The following is a 14,027-nucleotide window of genomic DNA, read 5'->3' on the forward strand; positions in this document are numbered from 1 at the left end:
CGGTTTATATTCTCACTGAAGTCTTCTGGGAAATCATGCAGTTTTGATATTGAGGTTTAAAGTAATTTTGTTGAAAATGATTGAAGTTGATGTTGGTTGGTTAGGAGCGTGCTTTTGCTCAGAATTAGAAACAGAAGCTTGTGAAAAATCCACTATTATCTTTTCTGTACATGTATGGGTTATATTTCGCTTATCCATGAAGTAAAAACTTTCTTTGGAAAACCAGGAAGAGCTGAGACGGAGCGCTTTTAATGTTTCACATGTACAGTAGCATTTTTCTGTCATATTTCGGCTATTTGTTAACAGCAGATCTGGATAAATGAAAACAGCTAAAGTGGTTTTGTCTAAGCATATTTAGCTAAAGCTAACGTTCATCTAGCGCAGATCCAGATGGTCACAGCTTCCTGGAGAAATCTTATGATCCTAACAGTTACATTTGCTATTTGGCCATATCAATACCAGGGTTATGATTTTATTTATTTTTTTACTTAAATATATATTGGATTAAAAAATAATAATAATACATTTTACTTCAGTTAATTGCCAAGTCAACATTTGTAATTTTCATTTAATTTAACATGATGCATCAAAACGAATACTGAAATTAAAAGTAATTAAACCTAAATAGTATTACGTAAAATAAACAAAAACTAATACAAATGAAAAAAGCGCATAATAAAATTACTAAATTTAAAGGAAAAGTAAATGTACAAAAATTTTAACTAATTCAAAATATTATTAAAAAATATAGCAGTATAAAAATTCATACTAATAAAACACTGGTCAATACTATATTTTCTTCAATATTTAAGAAAAAAATAATAATAATTCCAGTTCTTTTTTTTTATTATTATTCTGAAATTATTTTGATAGCTTACAATTATTCTTTACATTGCCTCAACAGCAGTTCAGTGTTGAGGTCAGAGTGTTTTACTGAATCTCACAGGATTTTAGCCCACAGGTTAATAACAAAACCCATCATATTCTTCAAACCGGCTCTGAACCCTGAAGTAATGTTTAGCAGCTTTACGTACAGCAAACCGCTCCAGGAGTTTTGGTATACTGTACTTTGTCTGCAGCACATCTGATAATGAAAACCTCCAAATAACATAAACCAAGTCATAAAACATTCTGCGTACTAGTCAAGGGCAAAAAATGAAATACCGTCAAGATGTGGCGATTGAGGAGACTGAAACGTCTGCTTAAACTTTACTACTGCACTCAGTTACTACAACTAGTGGACTGTCTACAACAACTGACACAAACCTGCACAGCACAAGACGCTTAGAATGCCTACATGTTTTAGACACCCATCTCTCATGTGCACAGCATTACAACTAGAATCTAGAGTGTAAATGCAACTCAGCTTGACCAAACTAAAGTCGACGCTCAGTTGCAAAAATCAAATGAACTCACTTTTTACTCACAGTGACCAAATGTTCATTCACAGCCTGTTTCTGGATTCCAACACCAGCGAGATTCTTGCAGCCAAAATATAAGAATAACGCTACGCAGCACACTCAATGGAAAGCGGTTCAGGCTAAGCTCACTGGTTTGTGGTTCAGAGGTTTCATCTCAGGGTTCGAGTGATGGTGAAGTCTAGTAAAAATGCATCACTAATGGTACAGACTCTTGGTAGTGGTGGATTGTTGGATGCCTGAGGTGTGTTTTCAGCTGACATGCACTCTGTCATTTAAATATACTGCTCGATCTAATAGTAAAACCACTCTTTAAGAGATGGGGAAACATACAGGGGTTGGACAAAATCATGTGAACACCTGGGAAATAGGCCGTATTTCTTAAGGTGTTTTACCATTTGCATTTAATACAGCCTCCAAACTTCTTAGAACAGATTCATATAACTATAGTTTAGTTGAATGTCATCCATCTGTTGAACGTAAGGGAATCTGCTTTACACTCGTCTCCAAAACTATCCATGGTGGTTTGATAATATTCAAGTCAGGTGGTTTGTCTGATCAAGGCAGATGAAGAAGTTCATCTTGATGCTCCAACTGTCCCAGTTTTATGATCGTGACTATCTTTTTCACATTTTAGCATTGTTGTCTGTGATTAAAGTTGTAGCTCTTTCATGGATGCTGGCTTTGTGAAGTTCCCGGTGGTCAGTTTTTTTGAAAACAAGGTCATCACAATGAATATTGAAGTTTGCTGTCAATTTGCAGCAGTTTAGTGTTGTTTTCGGACAAAATCCTTCTTAGTGTCCAATGGTCCCTATCATTCAATTTTGGTTTTCATCCAATAATGAGGGTTTGCTGTCACTTTGCAGCAGTAGCTTAGTGTTGTTTTCGGACAAAATCCTTCTTAGTGTCCAATGGTCCCTATCATTCAATTTTGGTTTTCATCCAATAATGAGGCAAATCCTGCCAAGATTTGTGTTCACAGTCATGTTTGTAAAGGCTGTTGTTCTTGTTCACCGAACAAACAGGCTGTAGCAGATGCTCCAGCTAAACCGGCTCCCATGATTTGCCCTTTTTGGAAGTCACACACTTCATCTATGGCTTGCTCTAATCACCACTGAACTTATACTGCACTCATATACAAACCAGAAAATACAGACAATGAAAAGATAAATCACAATCTTTGTTTATTTTCATTGTAGTCTGCACAAATTATATGAATCTTTATAATAATGGGTGTTGACATTATTTTGTCCAACCTCTGTACATGTACATGTTTATACTAAAGACATGAAAGCGCCCTCACATCGATATATTTCCGAAGACATCTGATGCAGTGATGACAATACTGTTGGCTATAATGGGTGTGAGTTTCTTCACAATGCTAAAATCCTCTAAACCTAGACAACTCATCATCTAGGCAGAGTCTTGGGATTTGTCCCTAGCAACCACACAACCTTGTGCTAAAAGCCTTAAAGAGATTACAGGTAATAATGTTGTAAATGTTCAGTCTCTTGCACAGACTGATCATTTCACTTCATAAGACCTCAATATATCGTCAGGAGCAACAGGCATTAATTTTGTGTTCCTTGTGTTGCTTTTCTGATGCTCAAAAGTGTAGTAACTGACTTGCATTTTATGAATCACCAAGGACCACGGATTCAGCTAAAAATCTTTACTGTTCTACTCAAGAAAGAAAGTCACCTATATCTTTGATGGCTTGAGGGTGAGTAAATTAACGGCAAATTTTCATTTTTGGGTGAACTGTCCCTTTAAGAACACCCTAGCAACCACAAAACAAAACCCAAGCACTGCAAAGATCGCCTCCACATGGACGATTTACAAAACAGAACTTCAGAAAATTCAATCTAATTCCAAACAAAAGGTGCTGTGAACTTCTAAATACCATGTAATAAATCAACGCCATATTTATGGCCAATTAAACCTGCCTGAGTTACAATTTATGACATTACTTTTAATGCTGGCAACGGCAACTTAAAAAAAAAAGACAAAGTGGAAATTGGAAAATTCCATATTACCATCAAATAAACGTATAAAGTTTTTCAAATCAAGAATTGCACAAACTCAATGTTGAATGATTTATTTCCAACTTGTAAGAATAACTGCATAAAACAAAGAAAAGCACGGCTCTAAAATTAAAACCAAATAATGATAAAGAGCCAAAGATCCTAAAACAAGCTCCAATGTTCAGTCAGGAAATTAAAGTCATACAGCAAAATTCTTGAGAGACACATTAAGTCAGAGTTGCAACAGACCGAGAGCAGATCTAAAGCGGCCCATCACAGCGGATGAATCTGCTCTAATCCTCATGGCATGGCTTCCTTAAAAGTGCATTAATTTCCTTTTCCGCTCTTCATTCAGTTCATTAATAAGCCATTTCTTTGGATATGAGGATTGTGTCATTTAGAGCCATACTTACTCGTGCTTTAAACTGCACCAACGATTCTTCTCATAAACAATAGCTCAAAGTGTGGTCGGTTAGTTTTGGCAGCGGTCAGTAAAGCCCCAGGTATGAAATGCTGCTAGCACACCATTTTTTGGAAAAGACTGTTCCTCCATTTACATTTATGCATTTGGCAGACACGTTTATCCAAAGCGACTTATGCTGCATCAAAGTACACATTTCATCAGTTCATGAATTCCCTGGCAATCAAACCCAAGACCATGATTTTGCTAATGCCTGTTTGAGCTACAGGAATAAAAAAATGAATTAAAATAAAATAAAATAAACGATATGCATATTTAAAATTATGCATTTTCTTTAATAAAAAAAAATGTTTTAGAGCAGTTTTAAAAAAAAATACATTGAAGAAACCAAAAGTGAGATGGTGTCAGATCTGATTTTGAGTCCAATGTAATATCTCGTGTTATGGTAATAAAATGATCACGTCATAGAGCAGCGAAGGTGAAGGTGATAGTGAAGGGGCAGAGTTTAAGCAGATTTAATGATTGGAGAAGTCTGTCATTTACCGGAAAAGCAAACATTACATAGATTAAACACTGTTACAAAAATGAAACGTATGCATGGATGTAAACATCCAGAATAAGATCTATACCATGCATTTTGAAAATACATGAGTGTGAATTTTTTTTTCATGCTGACTTTAAAGAATCCCCTCCACATTACTCGCATGACTTGTGACTGAACTGGAGCCATATCAGCGAAACAAGTACAGTGTAAGGCACTGAGAGAGATATGAGAACCAGCATGTCTTCATTCAACAGCTGCAAAGCATCTAGGAATATTAAGACCATTCAAGATACTCGCTGATCTGATAAAAGTTCAAAACACTCAACAGATCACACTGATTTATGAGCAGATAAAATATGAGCCGAAACGACCATTCAGGAGATCAATAAATACCACTGACTGACTGAACAAGTAATGTGATACTACGAACAATGTTTTTCTTAAATTGCATATTTTTTCCGAATAAAAAGTCCAGATCTTTCTGGCTAATATCAATTGCAGCTCATACTTCATTTTTATATTTGACAGGTCTGTAGCTGTTTGCTATGCATCACATCTCATTTTTGTTTGAAGTTTTCATTAGTATGTTTGCATCAGCAGATGAAACTTTTTTCAATGGCCAATGATGACACTTATATTAATAGAGAGCAAGGTCTCCAATGGAGCGGTTAGCCAAGCCCAGGCCCAGTTCTACAGGGGTACTAGAGGGTGCTAAATACCCTCAAATGAAAGCAAAAGCAATTGAAGATCTGGCAAACTATCCAGTGCGTATTTGCATTTGCACTCTGGACAGTGTCAAAAGTTACTATTTACAACATGTTTTTGCAGCATTGAGCGATGTAAGCCAATCACAGACATATCTGTTGATTTCTTGAATGCAATGGACAATCAGAAACATTTTAGTTTGTCATAATTCACTCACCGCTAAAAGCACCGGAGTTTTTATTAGGTACAGTTTTGCACGCTCGTGAATCGTCTCATAACTAAGTGCAGACGCGATGACGAGATTCATTGTGCAGTTTAGAGAGCTTCATTGATTATAACAGAACTTTTGTGGATCGTGATGAACTAAGATGAGTGAGTGACGCTTTTTAGTGATAATAAAGGGAGCAGTTATAATCCAATCAAAATTTGTGTTTTCTTCTGTTTTTCAGACACATATACACGCTAAAGTTTAGGGAACGACATTTGCATATTTATGCTGGATTCACTCTCAAAATAGCAATGATTGACACGGTCATAACCATAGCAATGGACGGGATAAAAATATATGTGAGAGCAGCCTCAGTGATTTAATTCTAGAAACAGTCCTGGCCAAACCTCCACAGCCAGCACGCGTCCTGAGCGAGATCAAGCTCATGGACCAAACGCGTGTGTAAACTTTACTTAGATCGGGACATATCAACCAGTGATTTCATTTCCAGTAACGGACGGTATAAAGGTCAGGAATGAATGGGATGCGATTTATGACCAAATTCCCACAACTGATTGTTTATTTTTTCTCCACGTGTCTTGCCTTTGGTAACAACGATTCAAAACGGACACATTTCAAGTCTCACCTCTTTATTTATTCTTGACTGTGAGGTATTGACTGCTTTGATGCGTTGCAATATGGTAGGGCATTGTTTTGATGCTTGCATCCGAAAAAGATTCCCGACACAAGAGTTAAATGTTGCCCATGTATGTAGATGTATATATATATATATATACTCATAACTAGTTTTCTTTGTGCATATAGTAATAGTGCTGAATACAACATCTATGAATCCAAAATTCATAATACAGATCATCAACTAAAGAACTAGGCATGCACCAAAATTTCAGCCACTTATTTTCATCAGAAAATAATGCCATAAAAAAACTATTCAGTGCTCACGTGACACACACACACACACTCTAAAAACTCAAAATTCATCATCAAATGCATTTCACAGTTGTGTATCAAAGTTCACATTCTCAAAAGCGATTGCTCTTTTGGTTATTAGTGCTTTAATAAACAGCATTTTCACTTGCTGTGAGGCTATTTAATGCAACATCATGCATTTTGTCCTTACTTGAGGTTTCTTAAGTTTTAAAATATAAAATATACAACATACTTTTAACAACAATCTTATTATATTCTAGTAAAGCCAAGTAAACCAATATAAGCACTAACAAAACTAATATATTTTTTAGCAATTTCAAACAAAATATCATTTAAAATGTTAAGTTTTAGGTTTCATCCCACTGTGTTAAAATTCTCAAGTTTTCACCAAGATTTTTATTTCAGTGCATCATATGCTCAGTGTAATCAGAACACAGATGACGTTCCAAATATATCCGTTTTGTGACAATGTGACTATTGACTTCTGTAGTCAACATGAGGATTTTAGACTAATGCATAAATGTTTATAAAATCACTGTTTATTTTAGGTTTTTCACCATTTACTTTACCTCCATTGTGTTATATGTATCTTTAAATGTACAAATATTCCTTGTAGTTCCTCAATTAATATGAGCTCATAAAAGCTACATGCATAATAATTTGCAGAAGAAAATGTGGCTTTAAATCATTTTAGAATATGAATGCTGAAGAACAGAATCTAATGTCAGCTACCCATAATCCCACTGTGACTGTTTTATGATCTCTCACCTGCTGCTCTGTACAGGATTTTGGGCTCAAAGAAGATGCAGGGGTTTTGATCAGCGATGCAGGACAGAAGAAGACCCTTGGCCTGGACCGGACCTCTCGGCACAACAATCTAACAGACAGAGAAAGGGGGGAAAAATCTATTATTTGTTTCATAAAAAGGAAAAATAAATAAACTTGTCGTTTGTACATTTATAAGGACACTTAAGACTCCAAAGGCCACGCTATGTCTCCACATTGGGCTCATTATGAAGATGCCTCGAGATGGAAAAAATTATTCACTATCAAAAGCCACGTGTTCCTGGCAGCAACGCTGATTTTCAAAGAGACCCGTTCTAACGGAATAGACCATTACAGATGAAGACGCAATAAAAGATTTGCTGCACAACAACAAAGATTGGTGATGCACAGAGAATCAGACAGTACAGAGTGAAGAGGTTAAATCCGCTCGGACACTCATTAAATGTCTGGTCCAGACGAGAGCTGGAGCAAGTCACTTCATAGAGAGTCAAACATCCATCTGCTTTGAATTTGATCCAAACTCTAATATTTCTGAGCGTTTTGATGCGGCTTGAGAAATACGTGTTGTACTGCGAGTGAGATGATTAAAGAGCTGCTGCTTAATCTACCTCTACTCAATTATAATGTAACTCCTTTTGCAAACTAAGTCCTTCATAGACTATGAGAATCTCTTACTGCCCTACAGACCACTGAAAGATAAAAACTACAATTCAAAGGTTTGCATTCAGTAAGATTTTTTTCAATAAAATAATACTTATAAGGCCTGTTCACACCAAGGATGATAACTATAAAAATGAAGTATTAATAAACATTTTAATTTTATGGGAAGTCGATAAGGACGGCGTTAATGACACAGAAGAACAACATTATTGGAATCACTTTCAGAACTGATAAAACGACAAAACCATTGACCGATCAGAAACCATCCAATTTTAAAGAGCTCGGACATTTAAAGCGGCAGATGACAAAACTGTTATAGTTATAGTTATCTTTCTAGTTATCATTCCTGGTATGAACAGGCCTTTTTCAGGAAGTATGCATTAAATTGATCAAAAGTGACAGCAAAGACATTTAAGTTACACATCAATGTATCGTCACGAGCCGCAGGGTTTAATTTGGTTTTGTTTGTGTATGTTTTTTTGACTCTCAAAGCCGTGATTCCCATTCACTTCCATTATATGACTGACAGACTGCAACGGTTTGAGTTAAAAATCTTGTTTGTGTTCTACTGAAGAAACAAAGTCACCTACATCTTGGATGCTCTGGGGGTAAGCAAATAAACATCAAATTTTCATTTTTGGGTGAACTATCCCTTTAATCCTTAAACCCCAGACCTAAACGTAACAACTACCTTACTAACTATTAATAAGCAGCAAATTAGGAGTTTATGGAGGCAAAAATCATAGTTAATAGTTAGATAATAGTGATAACTAAAGTGTGACCTCTATTTTTTTTTCTTTGAAATGTGAGTTAACCATGGCGAGATTCACCTTAATTCCAGGACAGTGTGCGAAGAAGGCCTCTGGACTCTGGGAGTGATAGATCGAGCCGTGACCCACGCAGCCCCACGGAGATCTGATGGTCAGCTTCCCGCAGTCAAACAAGTTCCCCGAACGGTACCGGTACTTGGCTGCTTCGTTTACGATCTTCAACAGCATCAAAAGTTAAAAACAGAAAAAGGACTTAACATTTACAACTCACATCTGTGTACAAGAAAGGATGTACTCTGACGCTAACGCGGTCAAATCCAAAACTCCTCTCATAAACCGCATTTCAGTTTAAAAGGCGATTTTTCCTGCCATTGTCGCCAAAGCTTTTTGAAATAAACAAAGTGTGGAGACAGGAAACTGGTACTCTAACGGTGGAATAATCACATGATAATGAAGAGAGTGAACCAAATAAGCTTCTAGAAATATAAGAGATCATCCGGACTCAAATCCTCTGCTCACCGGACGGTCAGTTTTTGGATGTAGAGAGTGACAGAGTGATTCATAATGGTGCAAACTGTTCCTGTAAAATATTCCCCTATTATTGTATTTGACATTTGGTTGCCTTGACGATGGAGGGAAACTCATCCCATCTCCAGTGAGACGAGGACACGTGGACAACAATAGCACTGGACTGACAGAAAGACAGAAGCTGGACGCTTTGTCTTATACCTTAAAGTCAGCCAGCGTCTCACAAACACCCCAAAATTACAGACTGAGAAACTACTCACACTACTATTGACATCATTGTATCTTGATAGGAAAATACATTAAATAGAGAAATTATTCAAATGGATACATACATGGGCGTCGCTAGGCCATTTTTAGGGGGCTATAGCCCCCCTAAAATGATTACTCAGCCCCCCTAAAACTTTTGCGATTAGCTCCATAAACTGTACACGAATTCGTGATCGCCTCAGTCCCCTTTAAATTTCATATGAAAACAGCGGCAGACTTCGGCTCCTCCCCATCTTTCAGCGCGTTCTTTATCCGCAGAGCGAGAAACAGAGGACAAGGTGTGTGTTTATCGATAGATTGTTATAATATCTGCATCTGTGCAGTTCTTTGTCATAAAGATTTTCCATCTCCTGTGAAGTTTTCGCTGCGTTCACCCCTCATCACACCATAGCTGTTGAATGAAGCCCTTAACACATGGGCTATATAAACACATACTATATATAAAACGATCATGTTACCATTTTTATTTGAAAATGTTACTTTTAATATAAAACATTAATTACAGTGCATATGGCAAATAGTTTTGCATACTTGAGCTAAAGAAAGAGGGTTGTACTAGAAATGCAAACAGTAAAATTTTGTTTGTACAGTAAACAGGTGTGTGTATTGTTTTGTGTGTGGAAGACTTGTATGGCTTATTCAGTACTCAAATGTTATACCTATCTATGCAGTACAGTGGAATAAAATAAGTTGCAAAATGCAATAAGTTTAGTTTACCACCTTACCCTAGTAGTCAATCATTTTTTAAATTTTATTTATATGTTTACTATTATTTTTTATTATTATACCCTCATTGGGGGCTGAGCCCCCCTAAAACGAAAATCTTAGAATCGCCCCTGGATACATATCATGTAAGTCATAAAGCAAAATTTCCTCCCCAGTCCAAAAATATACATTTAGAGCCAGATTTACTAACAGCTTACAAAAAAAAGCTTTCAGATGCAACATTTATGGGAGGAGGTTATCTAAATGAATCATTCAAGCTGCCTTAATAAGGTTTGCTTTTTTTTTTATTTTACAGAGAAATATTGGAATAGTAATACTTCACTTTTTTTAATAATTTTTGTTTATTTAGCAATATTATTATTATTATTATTATTATCATTATTAAATAGCCATTTTGATAAATAATCACAATTTTAGCCAAGTTGTGCAGTTCTAGAAGTAAGCATAGCAAACCTAGTTTTAAAAAATAAATACAATTAAATTAAATTAAAAAATTGCAGAAAAATTGCAATTAGATTTACCCCTTGGACGCCTATCCAAGGTAATAAGGACGAAAACATTATTATTACTTAACAGCAGATAAACTAAGAAAACAATATAGCTGCAAGCAGCGATGACGGGCCCAAGCCCCCGGCACCAACGCCAACCCAGTGGCATCGAGAAAAGGGTTTTAAGGGTTACGGCAATGAAAGGGTTAATCTAGAACATCAAGAGTGTGAAACACACACACACACACACACACACAAAGTGAACAATACATAAAACTTTGGTAACACTTTACAATAAGGTTTCATTTGTTTATCTATGTGATCTATGTGATCTGCATCATACGACGAACAAACTGAAGTTTGGTCAAAATAAGACAATGTATGAGGAAGTTATAATAGACTTCCTGTTTCCCATTTTTCGCCATACATTTATCGCCTTCACCATGGCAAACCGTTCGAGAAATAAAAAATCCCTTTGCAAATTTTGAATCCTCAATGTCTTGAGGTCATGCTGACAGAGTTTGGTGGCGATCAGATGAAAACCCTAGGAGGATTTTTGCCAAGTCCAGAGCAAGCATTTAAAAAAAAAACCTGAATAGCTCACTTCCTGTTGGGCAGAGCTAATGACATGCAGCGTAAAAGTTGTTTGGCTCGATGATAGGGTTGGGTACCGAAACCCGGTGCCAATATACATACCTATGTAACCGGTATGTACTAGAACCGAATCAGAACGCAGATTTCGGTGCCACTTAAATGCCTGAGCGATTGATTGAAATATTTGTCCTGGTTCTCCGAAATGGACATAAGAAGCATGGGCGTCGGTAGGCAATTTTTAGCGAGGCTATAGCAATTAGCTCCATAAACTGTACACAAATTCGTGATCGCCTCAGAGTCAGTCCCCTTTAAATTTCATATGAAAACGGCGGCAGACTTCGTCTCCTCTCCGTCTTTCAGCACGCTCTTCAATCCGCAGACCCGCAGCGGCGCAGCGCGAACGGACTCAAACAGAAACAGAGGACACAAGGTGTGTGTTTATCGATAGATTGTTATAATATCTGTATATGTGCAGTTCTCTGTCATAAATACAGTTTACACAAGGTCACGAGGGAGCAATCGGTTTCCCATCTACTGTAAAGTTTTCGCTGCGTTCACCCCTCATCACACCACAGCTGTTTCCTCGGGCGAAAATCTAGCCCTCAACACATATGAACGCATACTTTATAAAACGATCATGTTGCTATTTTTTATTTGAAAATGTAATATTTAATATAAAACATTACAGTGCATGTGGCATACCATACAGTCATCGTATCGTAAAAAACTCAATCGATACCCAACCCTACTCGATGAGATCTATATGTGTACGGAGTTTCATATGTATATGTGCAAGTATGCATGAGATAAGGACCACCGGATTCCAGGGGGCGCTGTAGAGCCCCTCTGCCATGCCCGTGTACCAGTCTCTGCTAGGCTTGAATTGCCACAGATTCCAAGATGTGTGCCAATTTTCAACAGTTTTTGAGCCCCAAAAGCCCCAAAAACCTTGACGAAAAATAATAATAAAGAATAACAAGAATAATCCTTAGAAAAACAATAGGACACTGCGCCCCCTAGGGGCTAGGACCCTAACAAGATAAATCAAACATGCATGCTTATGCTCTATGCAAGTGCGCTGATCAATGTTTTTATGTGAATAAAAGCCTAAATTAATTCTGCAAAATCACATAAAGTGATCGTGTCTCTACAGGAGACTTGGATTAAATGTCTTGATTCGTATGGATTATGTTTACAATGTCTTCATGAACTTTCTGATGCATCAAATTTTTGGTGTTTGGTGTTTAATAAAGTAATTGAAATAGTTACACTACTTATTACATTTTAAATAGGGTAACTTGTAATCTATTCAATTTCCAAAGTAACCTTCCCAACACTGATCATATCATATACACACAGAAATTCAAAGGTATTCACGGCAACCAATCAAAATAAAAGTTCTGTTTAACTTTAAGACATTGTGTCAGAAATATATTAGTATTGAGCAGTAGGACGTACGTAATATTACTACTACTACTAAAATTAAAACTTTATTTTTTTAAGGAATAATCACACAATATTTCTTCCATGTTTTAATTTTAATAGTAAATCCTCTTTTCTTGCCAAAAAATAAAGTTTGTTTAATTTTCATTAATTAAAAAGTAAATTAAATTAATGTATTATGCCTTCATTTGATAACCAGAATAAATTAAATACACAACACAGAATTTCTGAAAAAAAAAAAAGCATTTCATAAGGCCATTGTTAGAATAAATTTGAATAAATAAAATGTTTTTATTAATTCAAATAATTAGACATGCTAAAACACAGAATTTGGTCACAATAAAGCATAAGGTGAGAAAAATTACACCTCAGTTTCATGATTTTAATGAATTAGACATGATTTTTGGTTAATAAAACTTATTTTAACCATTAAAAAGGAGTCCAGAAAAATTTGTGAAAAAAAAAAAAGAATCTAGAATAATTAAAACGGAATTTGGGAAAAAAATAAAACGGAATTTGGGATATTAGTTGTAATAGCCTTTCAGTGGAAAAACAGAAATCTCTTAGGTTTCATTAAAAATACTTTCATTTCTATTTCTGAGATGAATTAAAATAAAATGGGTTTTGAAATACATGTTTGGAACAAGTAGGTGATGACATTTTTTTTATTTCTGGGTGAACTAACACTATTTAATTATAATAAATATCCAGGACAAAGTTTATTTAAAAAAAAGACTCACCTGATCAAACGCTGGGTAAATGTAGTCGGCAAACTGAATCTCTGCAATAGCGGTGGCTCCCGCCACAGCTGCGCCGATCCCAAAACCCACAATGCCTTGCTCACACAGCGGGGTGTTAAAAACACGGTCCTTACCTGAGGAGAGAACAGGTAAATGTCAATCAACTCTGCACTCAAATCAGTCTAAATGAGCATGTTTTTAATCAGCATCTTCACAACAGGTACCAAATCTGACATGCTCATCCAAAACAAGCTCCTAACAAGCCCATATGAGACAAGATGTCAGTTACAAGTCATTTGCACACAAACGCAAACATGGGCCGTGATGCAGCTGCAGCTGAAGTTTTGATGACTGCCATGATGCTTCAACAGACCGTGTGCTTTTAATATTTGTTAATATTTTTTATAGTTTTTATGTTATGAAGCATTAACCTCAAACTAGGGCTGCACGATAAATCGCATGCGATATTTAACGCGCATCTTGTCAGAAAGCCGGTTCTGTAATCAGCGGTAAATCTCCATCACGTGCGTGCTTTCACATTGAGCAGCATTAACTACACAGAGCCGTTGTTCACTGACGAGCAGCGCAAAAAATCGCGCGAATATGAACGTGGTGTTGCGCAGCTTGCCTGTGAACAACGGCTCTGTGTAGTTAATGCTGCTCAATGTGAAAGCACGCACGTGATGGAGATTTACCATTGATAACAGAACCGGCTTTCTGACAAGATGCGCATTAAATATCGCATGCGATTTAT

General features: G+C 36.4%; 1 protein-coding gene across 1 annotated transcript in view; it reads right to left on the reverse strand.

Moving 5' to 3' along the window:
- LOC107726253 (2-oxoisovalerate dehydrogenase subunit beta, mitochondrial) overlaps positions 1-14,027 on the reverse strand; it is a 76,990-nt gene that overhangs the window by 45,605 nt on the left and 17,358 nt on the right. Inside the window, exons 5-6 of the mRNA XM_016535783.1 lie at positions 8,548-8,703; positions 7,040-7,148 (exon numbers count right to left, since the gene is read on the reverse strand). Coding sequence (XP_016391269.1) covers positions 7,040-7,148; positions 8,548-8,703 — 265 coding nt within the window. The remainder of the gene's footprint in view (positions 1-7,039; positions 7,149-8,547; positions 8,704-14,027) is intronic.

Source organism: Sinocyclocheilus rhinocerous, unplaced genomic scaffold (assembly GCF_001515625.1).
Source record: "Sinocyclocheilus rhinocerous isolate Xijiao unplaced genomic scaffold, SAMN03320098_v1.1 scaffold216, whole genome shotgun sequence".
In the NCBI taxonomy this organism is placed as follows: Eukaryota; Metazoa; Chordata; class Actinopteri; order Cypriniformes; family Cyprinidae; genus Sinocyclocheilus; species Sinocyclocheilus rhinocerous.